This window comes from Lissotriton vulgaris, chromosome 1_1, assembly GCF_964263255.1.
Source record: "Lissotriton vulgaris chromosome 1_1, aLisVul1.2, whole genome shotgun sequence".
Taxonomy (NCBI): domain Eukaryota; kingdom Metazoa; phylum Chordata; class Amphibia; order Caudata; family Salamandridae; genus Lissotriton; species Lissotriton vulgaris.
In genome coordinates this window covers 1,559,352,404-1,559,376,818 of record NC_141685.1, presented here as the reverse complement: position 1 = coordinate 1,559,376,818, position 24,415 = coordinate 1,559,352,404, and the positions used below count along the sequence as shown (strand labels likewise).

General features: G+C 43.3%; 1 protein-coding gene across 1 annotated transcript in view; it reads left to right on the top strand.

Moving 5' to 3' along the window:
- The window catches only part of SLC17A8 (solute carrier family 17 member 8), a 323,457-nt gene that overhangs the window by 155,715 nt on the left and 143,327 nt on the right, over positions 1 to 24,415 (top strand). Inside the window, exon 4 of the mRNA XM_086936990.1 lies at positions 2,376 to 2,490. Within this exon, the coding sequence (XP_086793116.1) occupies positions 2,376 to 2,490 (115 nt within the window). The remainder of the gene's footprint in view (positions 1 to 2,375; positions 2,491 to 24,415) is intronic.

Sequence of the window (24,415 nt, the reverse complement as noted above, 5' to 3'; positions counted from 1 at the left end):
TTTTGTAGTAAATGACGTGAGACTGAGACACATAAAAAAAATTGCAGGGTCAATAATTGTCTGGATAATCTGAAAGATCAGCTTGTACTCATTGGTGTAACACAGGGCCCTGAAGCTCCGTGGTGCAGGGGGGGGGGGGGCACAACCCTTCGGGAGCCCCATCTACCCTTCAGAGGGCCCCCATTCAGCATAAGGCCAATGAATATCTGTGAGATATGGGAGACCAAGGGACCCTCTTCATATTCTGCAGTGGTGCTATTGTTTTGTGTTACACCACTGTAGGTCCTGGCTGGATTTATTTATGCTTGTTATTGACTGAAACACACTATAGGTAATGGTAGCAATACAATAAGTCTAACCACTGTCAACAGCTCGAGGTAGCATTCCAACCTATTCCAAACCATCATTTTTTTGCCCACCATGCCACCTAAAAATAGACCCATCCCTGGGCATATCCGTCTTTTCCTATGCCAACAGGGACTGTCCAGCCCAAACAGCAAAGCCTCTCTGAACCAGAACTCAAGCAACCCAAGACTGGATTTGGCTGGATTGGGCCTTTTCACGCTTTTGTGCAAAACCTATATTTTTTCTCTGGCCTTTTTTCTGTTCTGTGGTACAATCTCTAATTTTTTTCAGATTGTTGTTATTCATGCAAAATGCACACTTTAAATTCCTTTAATGATGAACTGGTGTTATGCAGTAATGCACTGCAGATACACCGGAGATAACACAACTAAGAAAAAATTACACAGGAGTTATAATTGTCTTAATTGTTTTGTGTGTAATATATATACACAAGTCACAGTTATATGCTGTAACCGTGCCCTGTAATCTATTATCCTAAACTAATACACTACATTTCCCATTACACTAAAACATGCAAAGGTTCAAGGAGAAGAAAAGACTGGCACTAAAATATTTACAACCATGCTAGGACTCAGCAATGCATGTACGCATATTGTGCTCACACATGCTAACACACATAAACAAACGCACACATCCACATACATATTCATGCCAGCACTCACACAAACAAAACAAGCAAATTTCATAATTACAGTAAAACTCCACTAGTACTGTTGAAGATAAGAATATCAATGACTCCCTTATTTAGATCCTGGCAGGAAGCCCGCCACCCTCCCAGGTCAGCAGTGCCATAGTGGCATGTTCCAACGTGTTCCTGACATCAGCGAACTGAAACATAAGAATGCACCTCAAAAATAACTTCTTCCCTTGGGTTTCTCTTGTAATGGACAATTACCTAGGTAATAGTATAATGATGGGTTTACCAATTTAGGCCCATGCTGTTAGTACTGTTAAAGGTACTAGCTTTCTAAGACTGAATAGGGCAATGAATGTTGGCTTCCTGGTATTAGACACTAATCACTCTAGCATGATTTGCTGAATGCAGACAGTTATGTATCCTTCAGCTGGGAGTTTCTGTTCAACATTTGCCACAACTGAGTCTTGAGAAAATGGCAAAATGCAACTGAGACAAAATAAATGAGACTCAGGAAAGGTACCGAATTGCATATCGAGTGCACTATCTTGGCTTGCTTTCCTGGACACCTTTAACGGGGTGTGCATGATGCAGACCAGTAAAGTGTACACAGTTACAATAAAATTTAGATGGTAATCATCCTCTCATAGTGCATAGTACCTGTCTTTAGGGAAATGCTTGAGAGACCCTGGAACCTCCGTACATTCCTCCCAAGTGCTCCCCCCAAGGAGCCTACTGACTACACTACTTCATATGTGGCGCAGTGTCAGTGTCCTTCCCAACAACTACCCTGTTCCTCTGTCTGTAATACGGCGCAGATGCAAAGATATACCCCCATTTTCATGGTACTATTGCTCATGCAACTGAGAAAATGCCAACTTGGGATGGCAGCAGAGAACGTTTTGTGCTGGTGTGATCCTTATTACAAAAAGGGTCACACAAGCATTTGCAGACTGTTCTGTAAAAACAAGGTGCCTCGGATGGTGAAAGCAGATGCAAATGCACGATGAGTATCTGGGACCTGATATGTAATAAAAAAGAACCCGGGTAGTTGGGCATCCAGTCTCTTTGAATAGAATATAAGGAAATGGTTGGAAGTCAGGAAAGAAATTAAAGCACAAAAGAATGGGTTCCAAGCTTTATCTAGAATGCCTGGCGGGAAGTCACAGAACAGAGACAAATGAGAAGTTCCTTTGTGAGTGAGCTTCAAAATCAGTTTCTTGGCTGGCTACCATGTGGCTTTAATTCTCAACTGAAGCAATAGAATGTATGAAAACTTGCAGGAGTGCAGACTTTGTTTTTTTATGTAACTTGATACAATATAGTATCCTAATTGTGCCTGTTATGATTCTGTGAAACTGTTTTTCTCCCACAGGGTATTTGGAGCAGCTATTTTCTTGACAGCAACATTGAACATGTTAATTCCCTCTGCAGCGCGTGTTCATTATGGATGTGTAATGTGTGTGCGAATTCTACAAGGCCTTGTGGAGGTACACAGTGATTATTTTCATATCAATGCATTTTTTAGCATTTAATGTATCACTGCATTTGGCAACAATCCTAAACTTTAGTTCTTAATGTGTGGCGGTGGTTGCATTCGGTGGGTGGGACTCATTTTTGGGAACTAGGACTCATTTTTTAGGTTTTGCCTGCACAGCGTATCAAATCTATTGTATTTAATAGAAATCTTAAATGGGGCTTTCATTGTTTTTCATTGGTTCACGTACTTGCCACTTACTTTTTCTCCATTTTTATTGGCTGTAGCATACTATTTCCTGTTGTTCCTCGTGTGTTTCTCTTATCAGTCTCCTGAGGCCTAAATACTGTTTTCATCCACGTTTGTGGAACTTTTTTTAAGGTTTTGCCTTCACAGCGCTTGCTCTGTGCTTGTTTGCCTAATCTCCCCATGGATGCACACATTTCAAGTGTGTTTGTTTTAATTTGTTTTAATTTCATGCCTGCATTCTATGTGAGTCTGAATTTACAATATAATTATTCCATTGTTTAAGTCGATGTCGATACAGAGAGTCAGGCACTTCAGTTGTGACCCAGAAGTAAATACTGTATAGCTGGTCTGCTCTCTTTTCTACTTTGCTCTTTGTAATGGGGATGTGCTTCTAATCAGCCCCTGTCTTGTCCCCTACCGCCATCTTGTTTCTCTTTCTCCTTCCTTTTTCTTCTTCCTCTGCCTCCTCCTCTTCTTTCTCCATTTGCCCCTATTTCGCATCTCCTTCAACCTACAGTTTTCCTCTGCTGTCAGTTTCCTTTTTTTCCAACCCCTTGTTGCGTCAGAGGGAATTTCAATCAGTCTCGGTGCAAGGGCCGCCTCTCACTGAACTGCACCAGCAAGAGACAGGTGGTGGCCAAAGCCACTCCATATACCCTTCTACAATACCCTGCTTGTTTACCCTAACCTAGTGTAGAGGCTGGCTAAAGTACCCCTGCCCTGGAGCGCCCCTCCCCATCCCAGTGCTGCAGGACATTGGGCAACACAGCTGCTGGCGGGTCCCCTGTCATTACCAGCAGCGCACTGCCTCAAACCACGGTTGTCCTCTTCGGGGGCCCTCACCACTGAAGCTTCACCTGGACAGCCTTGGAGATCGGCAGCACTGAACAGACATCGCTAACACATCACACGATAAGTGTTTGGTGGGACTTCAAGCTCCTCAATCTGTGTGTGTGTTGTGTGCGTGCAACGTGCTCACCATTTCAGCCTGAGTTCAAGTTAGAAGTCGCTTTTGCACTTCCTCATGCGACAACACTCTCTGTCTGCTTCGGCTGCAGCATGTCCAAACTGCATAGTGAGGATTCTTGGGTGAAAGGAGCTGGCCCTCAGGTGTGTAGGACTCAGGTGTCACAGGCACCAAAACGCATCATCTAGAGTGGTGGCTTTTTTAAACTGCCCATGTTTACTTTACCTCGACCTGCTGAATTAACAGGGAGAGCCGAGGCCAGGGCCTAGCTTGGCTCTTAAACCCATGTTTCCAAGAGCCGAGCCATGTAAATATTTGCTATGTAAATCATACAACAAATATCACGTAAAATACAATAAAGAATCTTAACAATTCAAAAAAGTGTATTTCTTATGCACGTGGAAGCTTTGGCACCAATACGTCACATTATGGCACTGTAATGAGAAGTACTTATTAAAAGTGATAGTTTTTTAGCTTGTAGTCATTTCAAAGGTATTTTTCAGTAGCATAAAGTGCACAACTGCTCACCAAGCTACAACGTAGAACAAAAAACAACGTATTATTAATCACTGAAACCTATTGCATTTACCAATGCTTGTCAATATCAGCATTTTACCAAGAGCAAGAGTGAAACAAGCACAAATGAGAGAAAGAAAAATGAACAGAAAGATTTGTTGGGTTTACAAACTAATGACTGCTGTAATTTCTGGTACAATTGTGCACAAAATATATCAGAGGTATTAATTTATTCCGGGATTTTTGGAAAGCTCAGAAATTTAATATTTTTGAGATTGTTATATATTTTCCAGCGTTACATAAGCAGACATTCATCATCACCCCCAGCTCTTTTTTTCTGTTTTGCACAATTTATAAGTTTTGTTTTATTTGTATTGGGTGTTTTGCTCATGCCTCGTCTAAGCCATGTCACGGGAAACTCTAATGTTTGTGAGTCAGAATATGTATAGAGAAATACACTCTGACATAAGTATTGTATACAAAAATAATGTCCCATTGAGTGTAGATTTTCGATTAACACCTGTGGGGCAAGATTTATGTAGCCTATGTTTAGTACACACTGTTTCAGATATTCTAAAATTATATTTTGGCACCACATCACTGTGATACATGTATAGAAAACCTCAGACATTAGGCCTGATTTCTAAAGAAAATAGTACATTTACACACTCAGTGCATAATTTGAGGCAGTGGTTTCTGGTGCTCGGCAATTGCACAGCACCTATTCGTCAACACTGACACTTATGACAGTCTGCCACATCGTGGTGCTGATTGTCAAATTTAGAGATGAGCACAACACTTGCTTAATAATTGAATATACATTAAAACGTATTAAAATCTGCCACCCAAGCTATTGTTATAACATTGGATGGCCGGGAATAGTCTGAATTGGCACACTTGTAGGGGTGTGATGGTTGGTAGTTTTATTGTTACCGTCAATGGCGGTGCTGACAGTGGTAATGGATGTTTCATGCCGCAGTGGACTCCTGATGAGGCGCTGGCACTTATTCTGTTCACATTTTAAGCACTGCCTACACTAATATTTGTACACCTATGAGTGAGAATAGATTTATTACTTTCTGGAATTCCCAAAAATTCCCAATGATCCTCAAGAAAAGCTGTGTTGGCATAAGCTTTTATAATATCATGTGTATTCCTAAAGGGACCTAAATCCCACCTCCAAAAAATACAGAAGGCAGTTGAATGTGAACAGATCTAGGTATTAGTGTCCTTCTCGCCTCATACTTTCAATTTGAAAAAGATGACAAGATGTCGTATATTTGATGCAACTACAAATTATTGATGATAGAAAATGCATTTTACAATGTTTAAATCCTCATGTGTAAAAATAAAAAGAATGAATGATGTCTGGCACTCACACCCCAACGTTTCTCCTACTTCGATGGGCTTTGTCAAAGTCTAGTTTTCGATGAGCGGAGTAGTCCATAGCAGAGAGGATAATATTAAATACATCTTTATTCTGTGGTTGATGAAAACTATTACAAAATTTGGGGCAATCGTCAAAAAGAAAAGAAAAAAAAATCGACATCACATAATTAGTATAATAACCATATCGAGTTCCAAGCTTTAAGCCGTTTTTGATGCTGATTGTTTTGCTACAGCCGCTTTGAAAACGTGTACAGTTCCAATGGCCAATTGCATATCTGATGGATTGTACCATCCCTTGATTTCTGATCGACATGATCTGATGTTTAATCGTCTGGAGAAGGCAGCTGCGGTTTCTCTTTGAGGACAGAAGAGAGTCGTCCCACTTGCTGGTGCAGCTGTAAACACAGATAAATAAAACTGTCAATACCATTTTATTATTCTGTGTGCCACGGCCCGCGCTGCTAGAGTGTGAGGGTGAGGGCCGGGCAGAATCTAGGATGTCTCCCAGTGCTCAGTGCTCATGTCAGATTGGCCAGATGAGAAACTGCCGGGGTATTGCTGGCACAGGCCCCCAGCCTCAAAATCAGCACTGGGATAGCTGGCTCCAACCAATCCGGGAGCAGCTCTCATGCTGTTTTCCTTTGACAAGGAAACAGTTGTTCCTGTGGGAAACATATAACTATGGATGATAATATTAATTACCCTGGTTCCGCTGTGAGTAGGGTTCCCTTGTTTCTATTTTCGTCATGCTGTTTTTAGCATGAGAGCAGCTCCAGGACTGGTTAGATTCACACTGCACTTGGAAGTCCTTCTGTTTCTTTCCTGCTCCTCGTCACCCCCAGGATCGTTGCGGAGAGAGGAGTACCAGGAGGCGGGCCCATCGGCCAGTAGCATTTATGGTGAGCGCCCCAATGAAGGAAGGGAGCAGAAATGTGGAGCACTCTTCTGCCCAACCTTGGCAGCAGTAAATTACATGAGCCAAAGATTCCTTCCAGTATTGACAAAATATAGACAGCTCATAATAGCGGGAGAATATATTAATTTCTGTCGTATCTCACCCATATCGAATAGTCTTACTCTCAGTCTCGATATGTTATGTTTCAATTTGCAGGATGTCCCCCCCCCAGTTAAAGTGGCATAAAGCTTTCGGGCCTCATTGCGAGTTTGGTGGTGCTGGTGCCGAAACTCCCACTCCTGCACTGCCAATCCTGTGGTTGAACCTCCCACCAGATTAGATGTTTTCTCCTGTCTGACGGGCAGTTCTTTGGCGTTCCCATGGCTGTGCCCATGAAATGAGCACCACAATGGGAACATTAAAATCAGTACCTGCTTGGCATGGACTGCTGCAGTCCATGCCGTGTACGTTCTGGGGTGCATGCACACAGGGGGGCACGACATGTGCCGCCCTACATGCACACCCTGTAGGGCCCTATTTGTATCCTCACTCCACACTTTTCATGGCGCCACACTTTTCATGGAAACTCGTAATATGCTATGCATATTGCGGCCTCAAGACTGCCACGCCACCACCAGGGATCCCTGATGGTGGCGGTTGCTGTGGTCCTAGGGTGGCCCGACGGCCCTGGTCATAATAGGGCGGTCGGAGGACTGCCACCACTGCGCCTCCGTGAGTCTGGCAGTCCGGTAACTGCCAGACTCGTAATGAGGCTCTTAATAAAGTGCAGGTGTGCTTTAGCACAAGAAAGGTTAAGATGTCGAATGAAAAGGAGGAAAGACCCATTTGTTTCTTCACTAAAGCTTTAAACTTCGACCATGATGTCCTTGAGTACCATCATTCGAACAGTTGAAGTGTTTTAATTGTCAGGATCGCAGCATGTGATCTTGCCCCAGTATTGGAACTTTCATAGATTCCCATGCTTTGTATCATTCCCCGTCGTCGGAATGGGAGCCTCGGTAAATAGTAAAAAACTAAAGTAGTAAGCACAAAGTGAAAAAATAGGCCTAGGCCTCATCTCATTTTGTAGCTTATCCACCTCTTTGTGTAAAAGAGACCAAAATTCTGCAGCAGCCAATCAGAGCAGCCTCACCCCATAGAACCTTCCTGAGAGAAGCTCAGAGCCTCAGATTTTCTACCGCACGTTGTGCAAGGGAGTCTCCATTGAGCTCTGCTCAGTTTTCTTCAGTTTTTTCTTCAACTACTTGGATTTTTTCTCAACATGTCGGAGAGGAAAGCCCTTTTTAGAGCCTGTGCCACCTGCTCTAAGAAGAGGTTGTTTGTCGAGGACAAACATGAGGATTGTATCTACTGTTTGTATCCGGACCACAAACCGTTAGACTGTCCGATTTGCAGATCCTTCTCAGCCAAGACCCAGAGGGACAGAGAAGGACGTCTCCTCACATGGCTTCAGAAGGTGAAGGACCGGAAGGACATTATCTCTTCGGACAGTGAGGGCTCCTCGTCTATGGTGTCATCCAGAAGGTCTCAAAAGAGGGGTAGGTCCCCCCTTTCTGCTTCAGACGAGTCCCGACACAAGGCCTTACCAGGGACCTCTGATAGGTCTGACAGGCCGGCTGCCCAAAAATCTCCTCACCGAGGTGAAAAGGAGAGGCAGGGTAAGCCTGAGGAACTTCTGACATCAAAAAAGGTGAGAAAGGCTTCTACAGTCTCTTCGCCTTCCTCAGAGAAGGATCGTGGGGTCAAAAAACCTTCAACCCCGATTCAGGAGGTGGCTTCAGACAAGAAGCATAAACCGTCGACGACTAAACTCCCAGGTACGTCGTCTACGAGTGTTAAAAAGGACAACTCTACCAAGGTTGCCTCGTCGACGGGCTCGTCGACGATGGCTGCGTCGACGCCTACACCGTCGACTGCTTTCAAGGCTCCGGAATCCTGCTCGTCGTCGACGAGGGTGACCACCTCCACGTCGACGACAATGTCTGCAAAGCTGCCGTCGACGGCGGTGTCGTCGACGAAGACGACTTCGACGACGACGATATCGACGACGCCGGTTGCCATGCTGATGACGACGAGCTCGTCGACGGTCCCGTCGACGATTCCACCATCGTCGACGATGAGCTTCACCTCGTCGACGACACTATCCTCGTCGACGAAGACAGTTTCTATGTCTACACTTCCACTGTCGACACTGATACAGAAGACCTCCCCGTCGACGACGGCCTCGTCGACGAGGGCCTCGTCGACGACGACCTCGTCGACGATGGAATTGGCGGGAAAACATGTTTTTTCGTTGAAAAGAAAGCATATCACGCCAGAGATGACGTCTCCTCGCCAGGTTCAGAAGCTACCACCAACACTACTATTGGAGGATGACTCTGAGGAAGAGACTTTCAGTGAATTTGGGCAGGCCTATAGCCCTTCTGACCTCCAGGTTAAGGTGCAGGAGTTTAGCTCTGAGGAGGAGCAGATGGAACGACAGCACTATGCTCCAGAGCATTATTATGAGGAGGAATGTACTGCTTCCAGGCAGGTGCCTCCACAACAACCGATGCGTCAGTTACCCGAGGGTATGGTGGCAATACCATCCGCTTTAGTGACGGATTTACAACTTATGTTGCGGGATTACAAGCAACGTTTCCCGACACCTCCGGAAGGCCAACAAGTGCGCACCACGACACCTCCGCCTCAGACATTGCGTCCTGTGGCAGACCATTCTTTGCCCTCAAGAGAGCGTACCGCTGCGCTGGAAGTGCGCCCTCAAGAGGTAGTGCAGGTGCAGGACACTGTTGATGATGATGATGCTGCATCTTCAGATGCAGACCAGCAAGCGGATCCTGATCAGGATCAACAGACGCCATGGAATACTACTGACCCTATGGATCCGGACAACACCGACCCGGATAATATTACTTCGCCTCCAGCGGATGTTGGAGGGTTTCACAACTTAATGGACAGGGCATCCAAAAGATTTGGTCTCCCAGTGACCACAGTGCAATCGGATTGCTTTTTGTATGACTTTAAAGAACCATTCAGGAAGTCAGTGAGGTCCATTCCAATCATCGAGCATGTCTGGTCTGAGGGCTTGAAGGCTATGCATAATCCGGCTACAGTCCTCCCGGTACTTCCGAGACTAGAAAAGAAGTATAAGGCACCGGATGGCAGTCCAGCATGTTTACTTGGCCAACCGAAACCGGATTCGGTCATTTCGCAGGCGGCCCAGAGCAAGTCCAAGAATCCTTCTGCGCCGATGACTACGCCGCCAGATAAGGAGGGCAGGCGCCTAGACAATGTGGGCAAGAGGTTTTCAGCTATGGCCAGTCTCCTGGTTAGGGCGGCCAATGCGTTAGCGATTCTGGGACGCTATGATCGGCAAATGTGGTGCGATCTGGCCCCATTTGTTGACGAACTGCAGGATTCGTCTAAGGAAGATGTGAAGAAGATTTTGCTCGAAGGGGAGCGGGCCTCTTCGGAAGTCATTGATGTGGCAATGGATATTGCAACCACCGCATTCCGTGCACTAGCTTGCTCGGCGGTTCTGCGACGCCAGGGGTGGTTAAAGGCCACATGGTTCAGGCAGGAGGTACAGAATAAGATCTTGGATCTGCCATATGACGGTGAGATGCTATTTGGCAAGCACGTTGATGAGGCCCTGCAGGGAATCAAAAAGGACACGGATACAGCTAAGTCCTTGGGTACATTGCAGTATCGTAAGGTGCCCTTCAGAGGAGCTAGAGGAAGAGGCTTTTCGTCTTACCGTGGAGGTAATCAAAATCGCTACTCCTCGGGATCTCAGTCCAGCCAGTCGTATAAACCACAATACACTCAAAGGGGCTCTTTCTCTCGCCAGCAGCCTAGAGGACGCCAGGGGCAGCAAAGGAGAGACAACACCAGGAAACAATAGCGGCCAGGTGGCTCTTTCCACTGTTCCTGTTCCCTCATTCACATCTGTGGGGGGCAGGATTTCCCATTGCCTACACAACTGGATAATTATTACATCGGATCAGTGGGTCCTCCAGATTGTCAGAGAAGGACACACATTGGAGTTTCAAGACCTTCCTCCAACAAGAGCGCCGGATGCCTTCCTTCCGAAACATCTCAGGCTCCTTCATCTCGAAGCCCACCAACTTTTCACCAAGGGGGCAGTAGAGCCTGTACCCCTTTCGCAAAAGGGAAAGGGGTTCTATTCCAGGTTCTTCCTGGTTCGGAAGACAAAGAACAAGTGGCGTCCGATTTTAGATCTACGGCAGCTCAACACTTATCTCGTGAAGTTGTCCTTCAGGATGGTCACTCTTCAGGACATCCTTCGTCTGCTCAATCCGGGGGATTATATGGCGACCCTCGATTTGGAGGACGCCTACTTCCACGTTCCTATCCATCCAGCTCACAGGCAATATCTGCGCTTTACAGTGGGCAAGAGTCACTTTCAATTCAAGGTACTGCCATTTGGTCTCCGGTCCGCCCCACGGATCTTCACAAAGGTTCTAGCTCCGGTGGCAGCTTTTCTCAGAAAACAAGCTATTCAGGTGTTTCCATACCTGGACGATTGGCTGCTGAAAGCTCCATCTGTCCAAGAAGCGTCCAGTGCAGCCCGGACGTGCAAGGATCTGTTCGAGCGGCTAGGTCTGCGCCTCAACAAAGAGAAATCGGTTTTATACCCGTCCAGGTCAACAAGGTTCCTGGGTGCCATCCTGAACACGGACAGTTGCTTAGCCCTTCCATCGGAGGAGCGCCAGACCAAACTAATGTGTTCAGCTCGTCTTCTCCAATCTCGAAAGACACTGACAGTTCGCAAGTACAAATCACTTCTCGGATCGATTTCATCTTGCATTCCCTTAGTTCCGCACTGCAGGCTCAGGATGCGTCCACTACAAGAGCAACTGGACAGGCAGTGGCGGCAAGTCACAGGATCCTTCGACGACAAGGTTGTCGTGACCAAAGAAATGAGAAAAGCAGGCGGCTGGTGGCTGGAAAAAGACAATCTTTCCAAGGGTTTATCGTTCCTCATTCCTCCATCTCCCCTGATTGTAACAACGGATGCTTCCATGGAAGGATGGGGAGCGGTCCTCCAGGAGCTGAAGGTCAGCGGTCACTGGAGTCCAGTGCAACGCAAGTTCCATATCAACCTCCTGGAACTTCTCGCGATCCGCTTGGCTCTTCAAGCTTTTCTTCCGAGGATTCAAAACAGGACAGTGCTGGTTCGTACGGACAACACTACAGCCATGCACTACATAAACAAACAGGGTGGCACAAGATCCTCCACCCTCTCCAAGGAAGCCCAAACGTTATGGAATTGGTTGATACAGAACAACGTCGCCCTTTCGGCGGAACATCTAGCGGGGACGCTCAATGTCAGGGCGGACGCTTTGAGCCGTCAGAGGACAGTCTCTCACGAGTGGGAGCTGGATCAGACCGTTCTGGAGGATCTCTTTGCTCGATGGGGGACACCATCAATCGACCTGTTTGCGACTCCCCAGAACGCCAAATGCCTGTCCTTCGCAAGCAGGGTTCACCATCGGGAATCCTTGGGGAATGCGCTTTTGATTGCCTGGTCAGGCGCCTTTGTTTACGCTTTTCCTCCCATTCCTCTGATTCCGAAGTTGGTCAGCAAACTCAAGGTGGAACCGTGCAGGATGATTTTGATCGCTCCAGCATGGCCCAGACAAGTTTGGTACTCGGAGCTTCTTCTCCTCTCCCAGGACCAGCCAGTTCTCCTTCAGCCTATTCCAACTTTGCTAACAATGTCTCAGGGTCAGGTTCTACATCCGGACTTGAAGTCCCTGCGATTGACAGCGTGGCTCCTGAGTTCAGAGAGTTCCAGGGATTAGATCTCCCAAGTGAATGTAGATACATTCTAGCTCAGGCTCGGGCCCCCAGTACCAACAAGACCTATCGAGCCAAATGGAAGAGATTCTGTGTTTGGTGCCAGAAGGAAGGTTTACATCCGTATACTTCTTCTCCACACAAGCTCTTGCCTTACCTCCTTTCTCTGGCAAAATCGGGATTGGCTCCATCGTCGATAAAAGTCCATCTGGCAGCCATCTCTAGATTCAGACGTTCATCTTCAGGGCCTTCCCTATGGTCGGCTAGGATTGTCAAACAGTTCCTGAAAGGTTTGTTCAGGGTTTTTCCTCCAGTTCGGCCACCTCCTCCAACCTGGCACTTGAATCTGGTTCTGTCATCCCTCATGAAAGCCCCTTTTGAACCTGTGCATAAGTCTGACCTTAAGTTTCTTTCCTGGAAAGTGGCTCTTCTCTTGGCCCTGACATCGGCTCGTAGAGTAAGCGAGATACAGGCTTTCACGATTGAGGAACCTTTTCTCCAGTTTAAGAATAATGTGCTGATTCTACGGACAAATCCTAAATTTATCCCGAAAGTTCCTTCGGAATTCCACCTAAATGAACCCGTGGTCTTGAAACCATTTTTTCCAAAACCTTCTTCACCTGCGGAAAGAACTCTGCACTCTCTGGACATTCACAGATGCCTGAAATTCTATCTGGAGCGAACGAAGCAGTTCAGGAAATCTTCACAGCTCTTTGTCTCCTTCAGTGCTCCACGCAAGGGTTGTGCTGTTTCGAAGGCTTGTATTTCCCGTTGGATTTCCAGTGCTATACAATTTTGTCACCAGGCGGCTGGGAAACCTCTGCAGCGAGCAGTTCGTGCTCACTCTACCAGATCCATGGCTTCATCTGCGGCGTTATTCGCAGGAGTCCCTATCAAGGACATTTGCAGGGCGGCTACGTGGAGCAGTGTCCACACCTTCACCCGCCACTATTGTCTGGATTCTTCTGTGAGGGAGGATGCAGCAGTGGGCCAAGCAGTCCTGAGGAACCTTTTCCAATAAGTCGGTGAGCTTTCCTTTCTATCCCGCCTTCCTTGGCATATTTTGTATACTGCATTATTGTCATATTTCATGATCCTATGTGTTATGCTGTTTTTACAGAGATGTGTCACATTTTCAGGTTTAGGTATGACAAAATATGTTTTTCTTTACTGCTATTTACTCTGATACAAAGCATGGGAATCTATGAAAGTTCCAATACTGGGGCAAGAAAACAAGTTACTTACCTGTAACTTTGGTTCCCCAGTATTGGTAACTTTCATAGATTCCCATGCGCCCACCCGCCTCCCCTGGGAAAGCTCACTCTTCTGATCTTGATGGATAGCTATATACAACGGCTACGAAAATCTGAGGCTCTGAGCTTCTCTCAGGAAGGTTCTATGGGGTGAGGCTGCTCTGATTGGCTGCTGCAGAATTTTGGTCTCTTTTACACAAAGAGGTGGATAAGCTACAAAATGAGATGAGGCCTAGGCCTATTTTTTCACTTTGTGCTTACTACTTTAGTTTTTTACTATTTACCGAGGCTCCCATTCCGACGACGGGGAATGATACAAAGCATGGGAATCTATGAAAGTTACCAATACTGGGGAACCAAAGTTACAGGTAAGTAACTTGTTTTCTTTTAATTCCCTCAACGACCAGAGTGCTTTCCTTAGAAAAGATCTTATAGAGCTCTGCTGGCCTTGCTTGCAGAGTTTGGCCAAAATCAAGCAACTCGACCAGTCTGATATATTGAATAGTTAACTAGATTTAATTCCAGCCTAATTTGAGCTTGGGATGTTGATTTCTGTAGGTTAAACAAGCTCCTGTAAAGGTGTATTGTGCTGTGTCTAGTTGTTTGATCTAGCTAGCCGTAAGGACCCCATAACCGTAGTGTGACAAAAGCATGTATTTTGCCTTGATGACACTCTGGTGATGGGCTTGTTAAGGTATTTGCTAATTTCAGTAAGGCAATCTCCAGGTTCCTTTTTCTGATTAGTTTTTCTCAGTTTATCTTGAGAAAGAACAGTTGGTATTAAACCACAATTAGTGTCTTCCGCATATATGTGTCGTGAGTTGTTCCTGTTTTGTGCGCTCTTCTGAGGCAATCTTGGGTAGTTTCCCTTATTGTATAATATTAAGTGGGATGTTACTGCACTGCAGATCAGGTGGGGGAGCCATGCCATCTGTTGTAAGCTTGGGGGCATACTGTATTGCAACCTGAGGATGCTCCATCCTCAACAATCATTGCATCGCTTTTGATCGGTACACCAGGCCCATTTTAGTCTTTGTATACCTTGCAAACCCTCACATTCACCTACATTTCTTTTGGTTTTGTCTTGCAGAGATGTAATGCCAAATTTGCAGACTGTATAAAGTTGTTACTGTCAAAGGACTCTAGGATTGCAAAGTCATTTATGGATCTAAACAAAGAGCAGTCTGCAAAGGTGTAGTCCAGTGTTCTTGCACTACAAATGGTGACTCTGGTGGAATTTGCAGGTTAATATGAGTGGAACCTCCCATTTAGGCTTCGTGCTCCGAGAGACGACAGGAAACTCAGTATTTGTTATTGACGATTGTTTCTTGACTTTTGCTGTGGGATTGAGGAAGATATTTATAATTATGACTGGAAATAAGTGGAGTTCATGTTTTTTGCTCTTGATGAATGTTGCTTGAAAAAAGGTCATGTTTAATGCAATTTTGCTGGCAGAGATGTTAAGCTCTGTGGTCACATAGTTTGCTAAACCTTCTACTGGGTGGCCAGATTTTCTTGTTTCTGTGCTGGGGGATGATATGAATTACAAAAAAGCCATCATTGAGTTCGGAAGTCATACACCACATCTGCTGAAAGCCCAAAATGTCATGATTTTGTTCTTAAGTTAAGCGCATTATCTTTATTTACAGACTTTGTAGACTTGTGATGTTCCATGATCCAACGCGGGTGGTTGCCTGTCTTCATTTTGAGGCTGATGAGTGTGAACATGATGGGTGAGGCTAGGATGGTTATGGGAATAGCTTACCCATTCCAGTTGCCTTGCATTAGTTGTATCTAACAGGATGCATGATCTCTCTAATCTTTGTTTCAGATCACATGTATAGCTAATGAAATGTCATAGGTACTGGATGTGGCCACTAGTGCGGATTTTATGATAGAGGATGGACTGTGGCCAGTATTCATAATTTCAGGAGACTCGTGGCAGTAACGGGATGGGATAAAGTTGTGCAGCAGGTCTTTCTACGCTGATACCACATTTGGCTGCTTCATTTTTATGCAGATAAATCAGATCTGCAGTCCATTGATTGTAGCAGTTTATCATGGTTGTTTCAGGATGCCCAGCTATTGAGGGGGTGATAAAACTAGTCCCAAACAAAATGGGGGTGTAGACTGTCCGTCTGGTCTATAAATACCTACTCCCCTTAGACCATACCCTACCTATTTGTTACGATGATAAAACCTACCCTTTATGTCATCAGACTTTATGCCACTCAATTTTGTCAGAGCCTTAGATAGGTGCAACAGGTGGCCCCTGTTTAGAATGTCATGATTCCCTTTTGAAGTTTTGTGTCGGAAGAACACAAGAGACAAGGTTGCTGGACGTCTGTGATGGTCTGTGGAAGGGGGCCGGCTGCAGCTGCCTTATCGAAGTTACAATGCAGTTATGCTAAAATATCCCTTTTATTTTTGTGTCATAGGGTCGCATTGGAAATGTTTTGCATTGGTAGGTAGTATAGGCTTGACACTTTCCATATCATTTTGCAGGAATAAATTGTTGGCTTTATTGTTTTCGTCTTGTGACTGGGTGGGCTCTTACATGTGGCCTAATAGGAGGCCAGTCCTTTTGGGGATCAATGCACATCGTTTTCATGGAAATTGTTCAAAATGTTCCCTTTCTTCAGGGTCACCCCAGAATGTTCTGCCTTTTTTGCTGATCACTATTTTTACTGGCTATAGAACTCTGTGCACTTCATCCTTGCTAAGCAGTGGTTAAGTGCTTGTGCCCCTTGTTTAAAAAATAGTGAAAGTATTATACACCTGATTGGCATATTTAATTTACCCATAAGTCCCTACCATGTGGTACCAAGGTGTACACAGGGCCTGTAATTTAAATATCACAATTGGCTGCAGCCTCTATTATACAATGCACAACAGTGACAATGTAAACATGACTGCAGGTCTGCCACCAGTAGCCTGGCTGTGCAGATTTTAACTGCAAAACTACCCCCTCCGAGAAGCCTTAACCCTCCTTTTAAATATTTATATATAAGTCATCCCTAAGTAGGCTTTGCTGCCTATAAGGCAAGGTACAAGGCATTTAAAAGACGGGCATGTAAACGTTTAATGTTAAAAATATCCTTACAGTGAAAATGCCCTGCAAGCTACTTTCACTGTAGCAGGGTTGGCTGTTCCATAGGAAAGCACTTGGATGCATTACTAAAAGAATATTAATACTGTATCTCAAATATAGAGAAATCCTTAAACAACTATTTTTATTAAGAAGCCAAAATCTAATTTAATGGTGATGGAAGATTTATTTTTTATATTCCCGAAATTTAACTTTTTTAGAAAGTTAGCTTTGCCCTGATTGAAGACCCTGGAAGCTAAATCTGAATTTTGCTCTTCAACTTATACAAGTCAATTATTAGCATTTTAATTGGTGTGAATGAGAATTGTACTTGGTCCCAAGTGGAAACAAAACTTGACGGCATATGCAAGTGAGGCTCGGAGGATCCTTTTGGACATATAAGTGTCAGGTCCTGCTTGGATGTCCCTTTTAGATGACACTTTTGAATGGCCCTTCTTTTGTACCCTCAGCCACTAAAGCCCCAATCTCGGTGGGCCTCCTTTGACATTGTCACAGACTGTGCAACAGGTTTTCTGAGTTTAAATATATCATTTAGGGTACACTTCAAAGGGCGATGGCAGGATGCCAAAACAATTCTTGTGTATCCCATATCTCAGTGCTGGCAACTCAGCTTTGTTCTACCAGATTTCTGTCTCGGAGATTGTTGTGGGTACAGGGACAGCATAAAACTGGATTTTGGTGTTAGATGTGGGAGGACACTAACATTACAATAGTATACTCTCCACGTACACCCCCAGCCCTCAGAGCCCACATTTTGTGTGGTCAAAGATTTGACCTATTTTGATAATGCCCAAAGTGGGTAGGGATAGCATCGGGAACCTTTACTTTGGGCCTAAGAGATGCTTTTAACTCTTCCCTTTATGTGTATTTTTTAGTAGGATGTTTTCAGTGCCAGCTTCCAAACTTTAAGCTGAGTTGTCACTAGGTGCTACGCATAGATAGTTGTGATCTGTTAGTTTCATTTTTTAAGACTTTTATGGTTATTTTCAGAAAGAACGGCCTCAAAATTCAGTGAATTTTCAGAGATCTGCTTGGCAGTGTCCCTGGTGATGCTTGATTGTTCCTGAACAGAGCGGATTGACTTATTCTGAGCGCTGTGTGCCTCAGGGCCAGAGAGATTAGTTCATTTCTCGGGATCGATTGTGTCTAGGTATATTGTTGAGCAATTACTCATCAGGAACTGAGGGTATGTATGAAACTATTGAGGAATGGTTCCAGCTATATTTAGTTCAGCATTATGCTTCTTAGTGCCTGGGGAACAGGAGGTATGCAGCTTTGAATTGGGTTCCTCTGAGTTTTTGAATTTACAGGTCTTGGTGTTTGGTACAAGGAAGGTGGCATTTGGTTAATCAATGAATGTTTGCAGAATATAAGACAGAGACTGTACTTTATTGATGGAAGGAAATTGATGGGAAGCATAGACGGGAAATATTCAGTGGAAGAGGAGTGGCTGCCTCTAACTATTATCAGAAATAAATTACCCCACCACACCTACGAAAAATTTCACAACTCCCTACTTATAGAAAAAGTCAATCTTCGGCCTCATTTCTCAATATGGTTACACATTTCTCAGTAACTCACCATATCCCTATAACCTATAATAGTGGACATTTTATCCCATAGCTAACAAGTTTGAATGAGACCAAAACACCTGTCAGAGGTTGTTTGTACTCTATTTGATTTGGGCAGGCGGACAGTACTTAATTTAAGCCAATGGTTGCAGGTGGGGCTGGCCAGCACTCATTTCTGGGGACCAGCACATATTTTTCCTCGCCAAACTTTGATTCAGAGCAAGAGAGAGAAAAATCCAATAGGAGAAATAAGGAGGAAGAGAAAGATGAAAAAAACGGTGGTAAAGAGAGAAAACAGAGATGAAAAAGAACTTGTAAGCGAGAGAAAAGGAGAAAAAACGTAAAGATGTATTTATATTTGTAGGGGAAAATAAAATGTAATTATCAGACATTTCACTTTGAAACCTTGGTTCTTAAATCGAGAGCCCATTGAAGGCGGGCGTCTTTGTGTTTTGACAAATGTATTCCTCGCTGTAAACTTCTATGTTTTTTGGTTTCTGGTGTCATGGTATATTTTGTCGTGTTTCTTGGATTCTAGCAGCTAAACTAGAGTTAAACTTTCTCCGTGAGAGTGACTACGCTACAGAGGGTTCTACAAGTCGAGTCTGTCAGTAGTGAAATAATGGATTAATGCATGAGGGGCGGGGAGGTTGCAAAGATCGCCCCATAGGTTACTCACCACAGAGTAAAAATCTAATGGCACAAGGTACAAACGATATGAGAGTAAAACACCTGGCAATATTCTTCAACGAGGCCTATGAAATAAAAATACGAGGGCTGCTAAATGGCAAAATGCAAGAGCAAATAACGTACGCAGAAACAAAATTAACTTATGCTAAATCAGTAAACAATTGTGCATAAATCTGATGTTCTTATGTTGTGCTTATTTTTGTGTCTGTACTTAAATTTTTGATATCACTCAAAAAAGCACACATAGTACAGTTTACATAGCATGGTACAATAGGCGAATAAAATATACATGATTGATCTTGTATATATATGTATACATTACCTACTGGCGATAGCCAGTAGGTATATAGGAAATCCGCAACATTCTATTGGGAATAACTTTGGCGCCGGTTGAGGAATTTGCGTGTAATTTTCCAAAATTTTGGCCAGCTCCGCTCCGCTCCTTCCCTGCAAGTTTCGGGGGATTCATGAAGTGGGGGCTGAGAAAAAAGGGGGGTCCCAAAACGTGTTTTCCCCATGTTAATTTCAATAGGACGGTCTGACAAGTCTACAGCCCGAACCGCTGAACGAAATAACGCCAAACTTTGCAAAATTGTAGGGACTGGTACGCAGATGTGCCTTTGCTATGTTTGGTGAAAATTGCTCCAGTGGTTCTTATGAAAATTAACTTCAAAAACACATATATATCTGGGCGGAGCCTAACCACACATCTGATCTGATTGGCTGTCAGCACTTCATCCAAGAAGTGTTGGCAGCCATCTTGGGATCAATATACATGATAGCACCTCATTAAAAAGCATTGTAGTTAATAGAGGGTTTTAGGACTTTAGTTACATTATAAATCATTTGTTGATGGTACCATACTCATTTTAGGAATTGTGGTGTGTTCTAAGGTGATTTTACCATGTGAAAAAGCCTTCTGCTGTGATATCATGAATCATGTTTGAAAGAAAACTATTATCTCATGCTTTTCCCACAGTGGTTTGGAAGGGGATCTATAAGCTAAACTGAAAGCAAATTTTCTGTAAATTCACATTATCATTCTTAGTCATGTGAGAATGAAGTCTGACATTCTCAGTACAACATGTACATCCAACAAGGACAGAGACTGTCAGTTGATTCCTTTGTGTTCTACTGCAGCCTCCTAGAGTGTTCTAAAGAACAACTAGAGCGCTAACAGTCCTACTTATTACAAAGGTATAGCACACCTGAAGCCATCTTGATTGGAATAAAGTGGTGACTCTTAAAACATTTAATTTAAAAAGGAACAAAATGAGGGGGTATATTTTGCCATAGAAAGTATTATTAGTGCTGCAGAAAGAAAAATTAGGGCACATTTTGAGTGACTTCTCAAATCCTCTTCTATTTCATTAAAAAATTCTGACATGCAGTCTCCCAAGATGGCCACCAGAGACAAAAGAGCCCAAATGTAGCCCAAATATCACCCAGATGTAGCCCAAGTACAGCCCAATGACAAAATGTCCCAGAGTGTTCTAAAGAACAACTAGCGCGCTAACAGTCCTACTTATTACAAAGGTATGGCACACCTGAAGCCATCTTGATTGGAATAAAGTGGTAACTCTTAAAACATTTAATTTAAAAAGGAACAAAATGAGGGGGTATATTTTGCCATAGAAAGTATGATTAGTGCTGCAGAAAGAAAAATTAGGGCATATTTTGAGTGACTTCTCAAATCCTCTTCAAATTCATTAAAAAATTCTGACATGCAGTCTCCCAAGATGGCCACCAGAGACAAAAGAGCCTAAATGTAGCCCAAATATCACCCAGATGTAGCCCAAGTATAGCCCAATGACAGAATGTCCCAGAGTGTTCGAAAGAACAACTAGAGCGCTAACAGTCTTACTTATGACAAAAGTATGGCACACCAGAAGCCATCTTGATTGGAATGAAGTGGTAAGTCTGAAAACATTTAATTTAAAAAGGAACAAAATGAGGGGGTTCATTTTGCCATAGAAAGTATGATTAGTGCTTCAGAAAGAAAAATTAGGTCACATTTTGAGTGACTTCTCAAATCCTCTTCTATTTCATTAAAAAAATTCTGACATGCAGACTGAAACATGCACTTTGAATACCACCAGCAGACTTCCCTGGTGAGCAGTAGCTTTACTACAGTGATCTAATGAGCAACTAGAGTGCTAACATTCAGAATTTATGGCAAATGTGTGACACATCTGAATGCCTTCTTGATGGAACCAAAGTAAGCAAGCATTGAAAATGCAATAATCTCGCCCTCGTTTAAGTTAAAGCCATTCTGTTTGTAATGAGGTGGCTTTTTAGCTTTGCTTTTATTAGTGTTTTTTAAACTTTCATGTAAATAACATGCATATGTATGCATATATGTATATGTATGCATGCATGCATTTATATTTGTATTTATATAGATATTCACTGGAAAAACCATAGGTTTCACACCAGTTATAGTTAAAGGGAAATTTTACTGACATAAAACCAATGAAATTCCACGTTATAGTTAGTTGGACTCACTATAACTTGCGCGCCTGCAATGCACTGCTGATGACGTCACATATTACATCACTCATGACATGGTCAGTGACATCACTCATGACATCACTGATGACATCTCAAAAGACATCAGTGATGACATCTAGTGAATGAGTGTTTTTCGGAAAATTAAATATGTTTTATATATGTATATCTCAATGTTGATGGAAGAAGAAATGGGTATATAAGTGTCTAAATGGCTGATTTTTTGGTTTAAAATAGATTGTATAACTGACTGATTAGGTGTATCTTAGTGAATACATGGGTTAGTAAGCAATCTTTAAATATATACATTTCTGTATCAGTGTTTCACTTTGTGTATAAGTGGCTGTATGGGTTGGTGACTGACTCACTGTTTGTATGTGTTTTGAAAACAGCATATGTACAGGACTGTATCCGTGAATGAGTGTGTATATGTGTGTGTTAGTGAGTAAACGACTCACTATTGTCTTTTTCAGTAACGACATATGTTTTAATCTAGTATATGTGAGTCTTGATATATATAAGTGAGTATATGTGAGAGTGAGAGATTGTAAGAGTTCCTGTTTAAATAAGTATGTGTTTCTATAAGTGATTGTTTAAGAGAGTAAGTATGTGTAAGTTTCCTTAGAAGTAAAGTGGTAGTGTGTGTATAGCTGTATATGCAAATAAATGGATGTTCAGTAGTTTTTTTGCATGTGTGAATATGTGTGTGAGTAACTTTTGGATGACTATCGGTGTGTAACAGGATGTATAGATCTATCACTACATATTATGAGTGAATATATATATGAATGACTATATAGAACTGTTGGTGAATGAGTGGATGTGTATGTAGATGTTGGAATTACCTAATAAGTTGTTGTAATTGGTATTGGTTTTCTTTTTTTTTAGAAAATGTTAGTTTCTATTTTTGAATGTGTGTGTCAAAGGTTATTTTATGCTGATAGGAGGTCTGCCACTTTGTCACAAGGATGGTGTCATCAGTGATGTCATGAGTGATGTCACTGACCATATCATGAGTGATGTAATATGTGACGTTATCAGCAGTGTATTGCAGGCGCGCAAGTTATAGTGAGTCCAACTAACTATAACGTGGAATATCATTGGTTTTATGTCAGTAAAATTTCCCGCTAACTATAACTGGTGTGAAACCTATGGTTTTTTCAGTGAATTTCAAAGGTTTTTTTAATGCTAATTCCTAACTAAAAGTCTCACTTTATAAGTAAGACTGTTAGCGCTCTAGTTGTTCTTTAGGACACTCTGGTACATACTATCATTGGGCTATAGTTGCGCTACTCTGGCTGATATTTGGGCTACATTTGTATTTTTTTGTCTCTGGTGGCCATCTTTGGGCTACATTGGGCTACATTTGGGCTACATTTGGGCTCTAACATATATATAGCCCAATGTACCCAATATATATTTTTTAAAAGTTAATTTTCTTAAAAACAACTGGAGCATATATCTTGAGACATAGCAAACGCACATCGGGCTACCAGTCCTTACAATTTTTCAAATATTTTTTAATTTTTTTATTTTGCCCTGGAGCGCTCCCGGTGCGCACCCCGGTGAGCGCCCCGGAAAGCGTAGTATTTTGAAGCGCCCCGGTGCACGAACCGGGAAGCATCCCGTTAGCGCCAATGTCGCGATCGAAAACAACATCGTGACACGTCGCGTAAGCGTGACGTATCGCGTAGCCGCGTGATGTGTCCTATGACACGCTGCGTAAACGCACCCGGAAGCGCTCCGCGGCGTGGCCCGGAGCGCGTAACGTAAGCGCGCCGGAGCGCGTAACGTAAGCACATCGGGTCATATGACTTGAAAATAACACTTTTCATTGGTTCTCATCATTTTTTTTCTCCAAATAATGAAAGCCCCCTCCTTTTTTCCTCATTCTTACTTTCTTCATTGAGAGAGCAAGAGCTATTTTTGAGCAAACAATGGCATCACTTGTTGCTGCAGCTGGTGCACCCCCACCACCACCACCCCCACCACCAAGAAAAGAAGGTCCACTACCACAGTTTCTTGGAGGACAAGAATAAGAGGAGGAAAAAGAGGAGGAAGATCAACAACCAAGGCGCTTCCTCCCTGAAGAACCAAGACAAAGGCACGTTAAAGTGCACATTATTTGGCAATTCTTTTCTTTTCCTGATGACCAGAAAAAAGGTGAACGCCCCCAAAGTCACCTGTCTTATTTGTGACAAAGTTCTCTCCAGGGGCAATCCCACAAAGAAATATTCTTTTGGTAATTTTACCATGATCCGCCACATGGAGAGGTGGCATCCCAATAATTTAGCCCAGGCTGAAGTCCAGGAACTTCGAAACAACCCACCCCCTGTGGCCAGCACTTCCTCTACTGTACCCTCACTTTCTGGTCCAGAAGAACGCCAAATGGTGCCAAATATTCAGCAAAAATTTGGCACCCTCAAATTTGTTTGCATTTTCTGTGGCAAAACATTATGCTATGGTGAACTAAGTATCACCTTAATAAATAATGCTGTAGACAACCACCAATGCAGCAAGAAAAGGAAACAGTAATTATTTTCTTTTTTTTGCTCCTGTTGAGCCATTTCCAATTCCCTGTTTTTTGTTTGTTCCCTTAAAAAACCCCCAAAAATATAAAATTGTTCAAAAATACAAAAAAATAAAAAAATGTTCAGAAAAATAATAAAAAAATATAAAACAACAAAAAGAATTAAAAAAAAGTTCTTTTCTGAACTACCTCCCATTTATAAAATATTGCCAAAAATTTTAAACTCTGGCATTCTTTTTTCTCTTTTGTGCGCTTCTCGGTGCGCTCCCCGGTGCATGTGATTGTCACGTGGATGATGTCATCAGTGATGTCATCAGTGATGTCATTTGAGATGTCATCAGTGATATCACTGACCTTGTCATGAATGATGTAATATGTGACATCATCAGCAGTGGATTGCGGGTGCGCGAAATATAG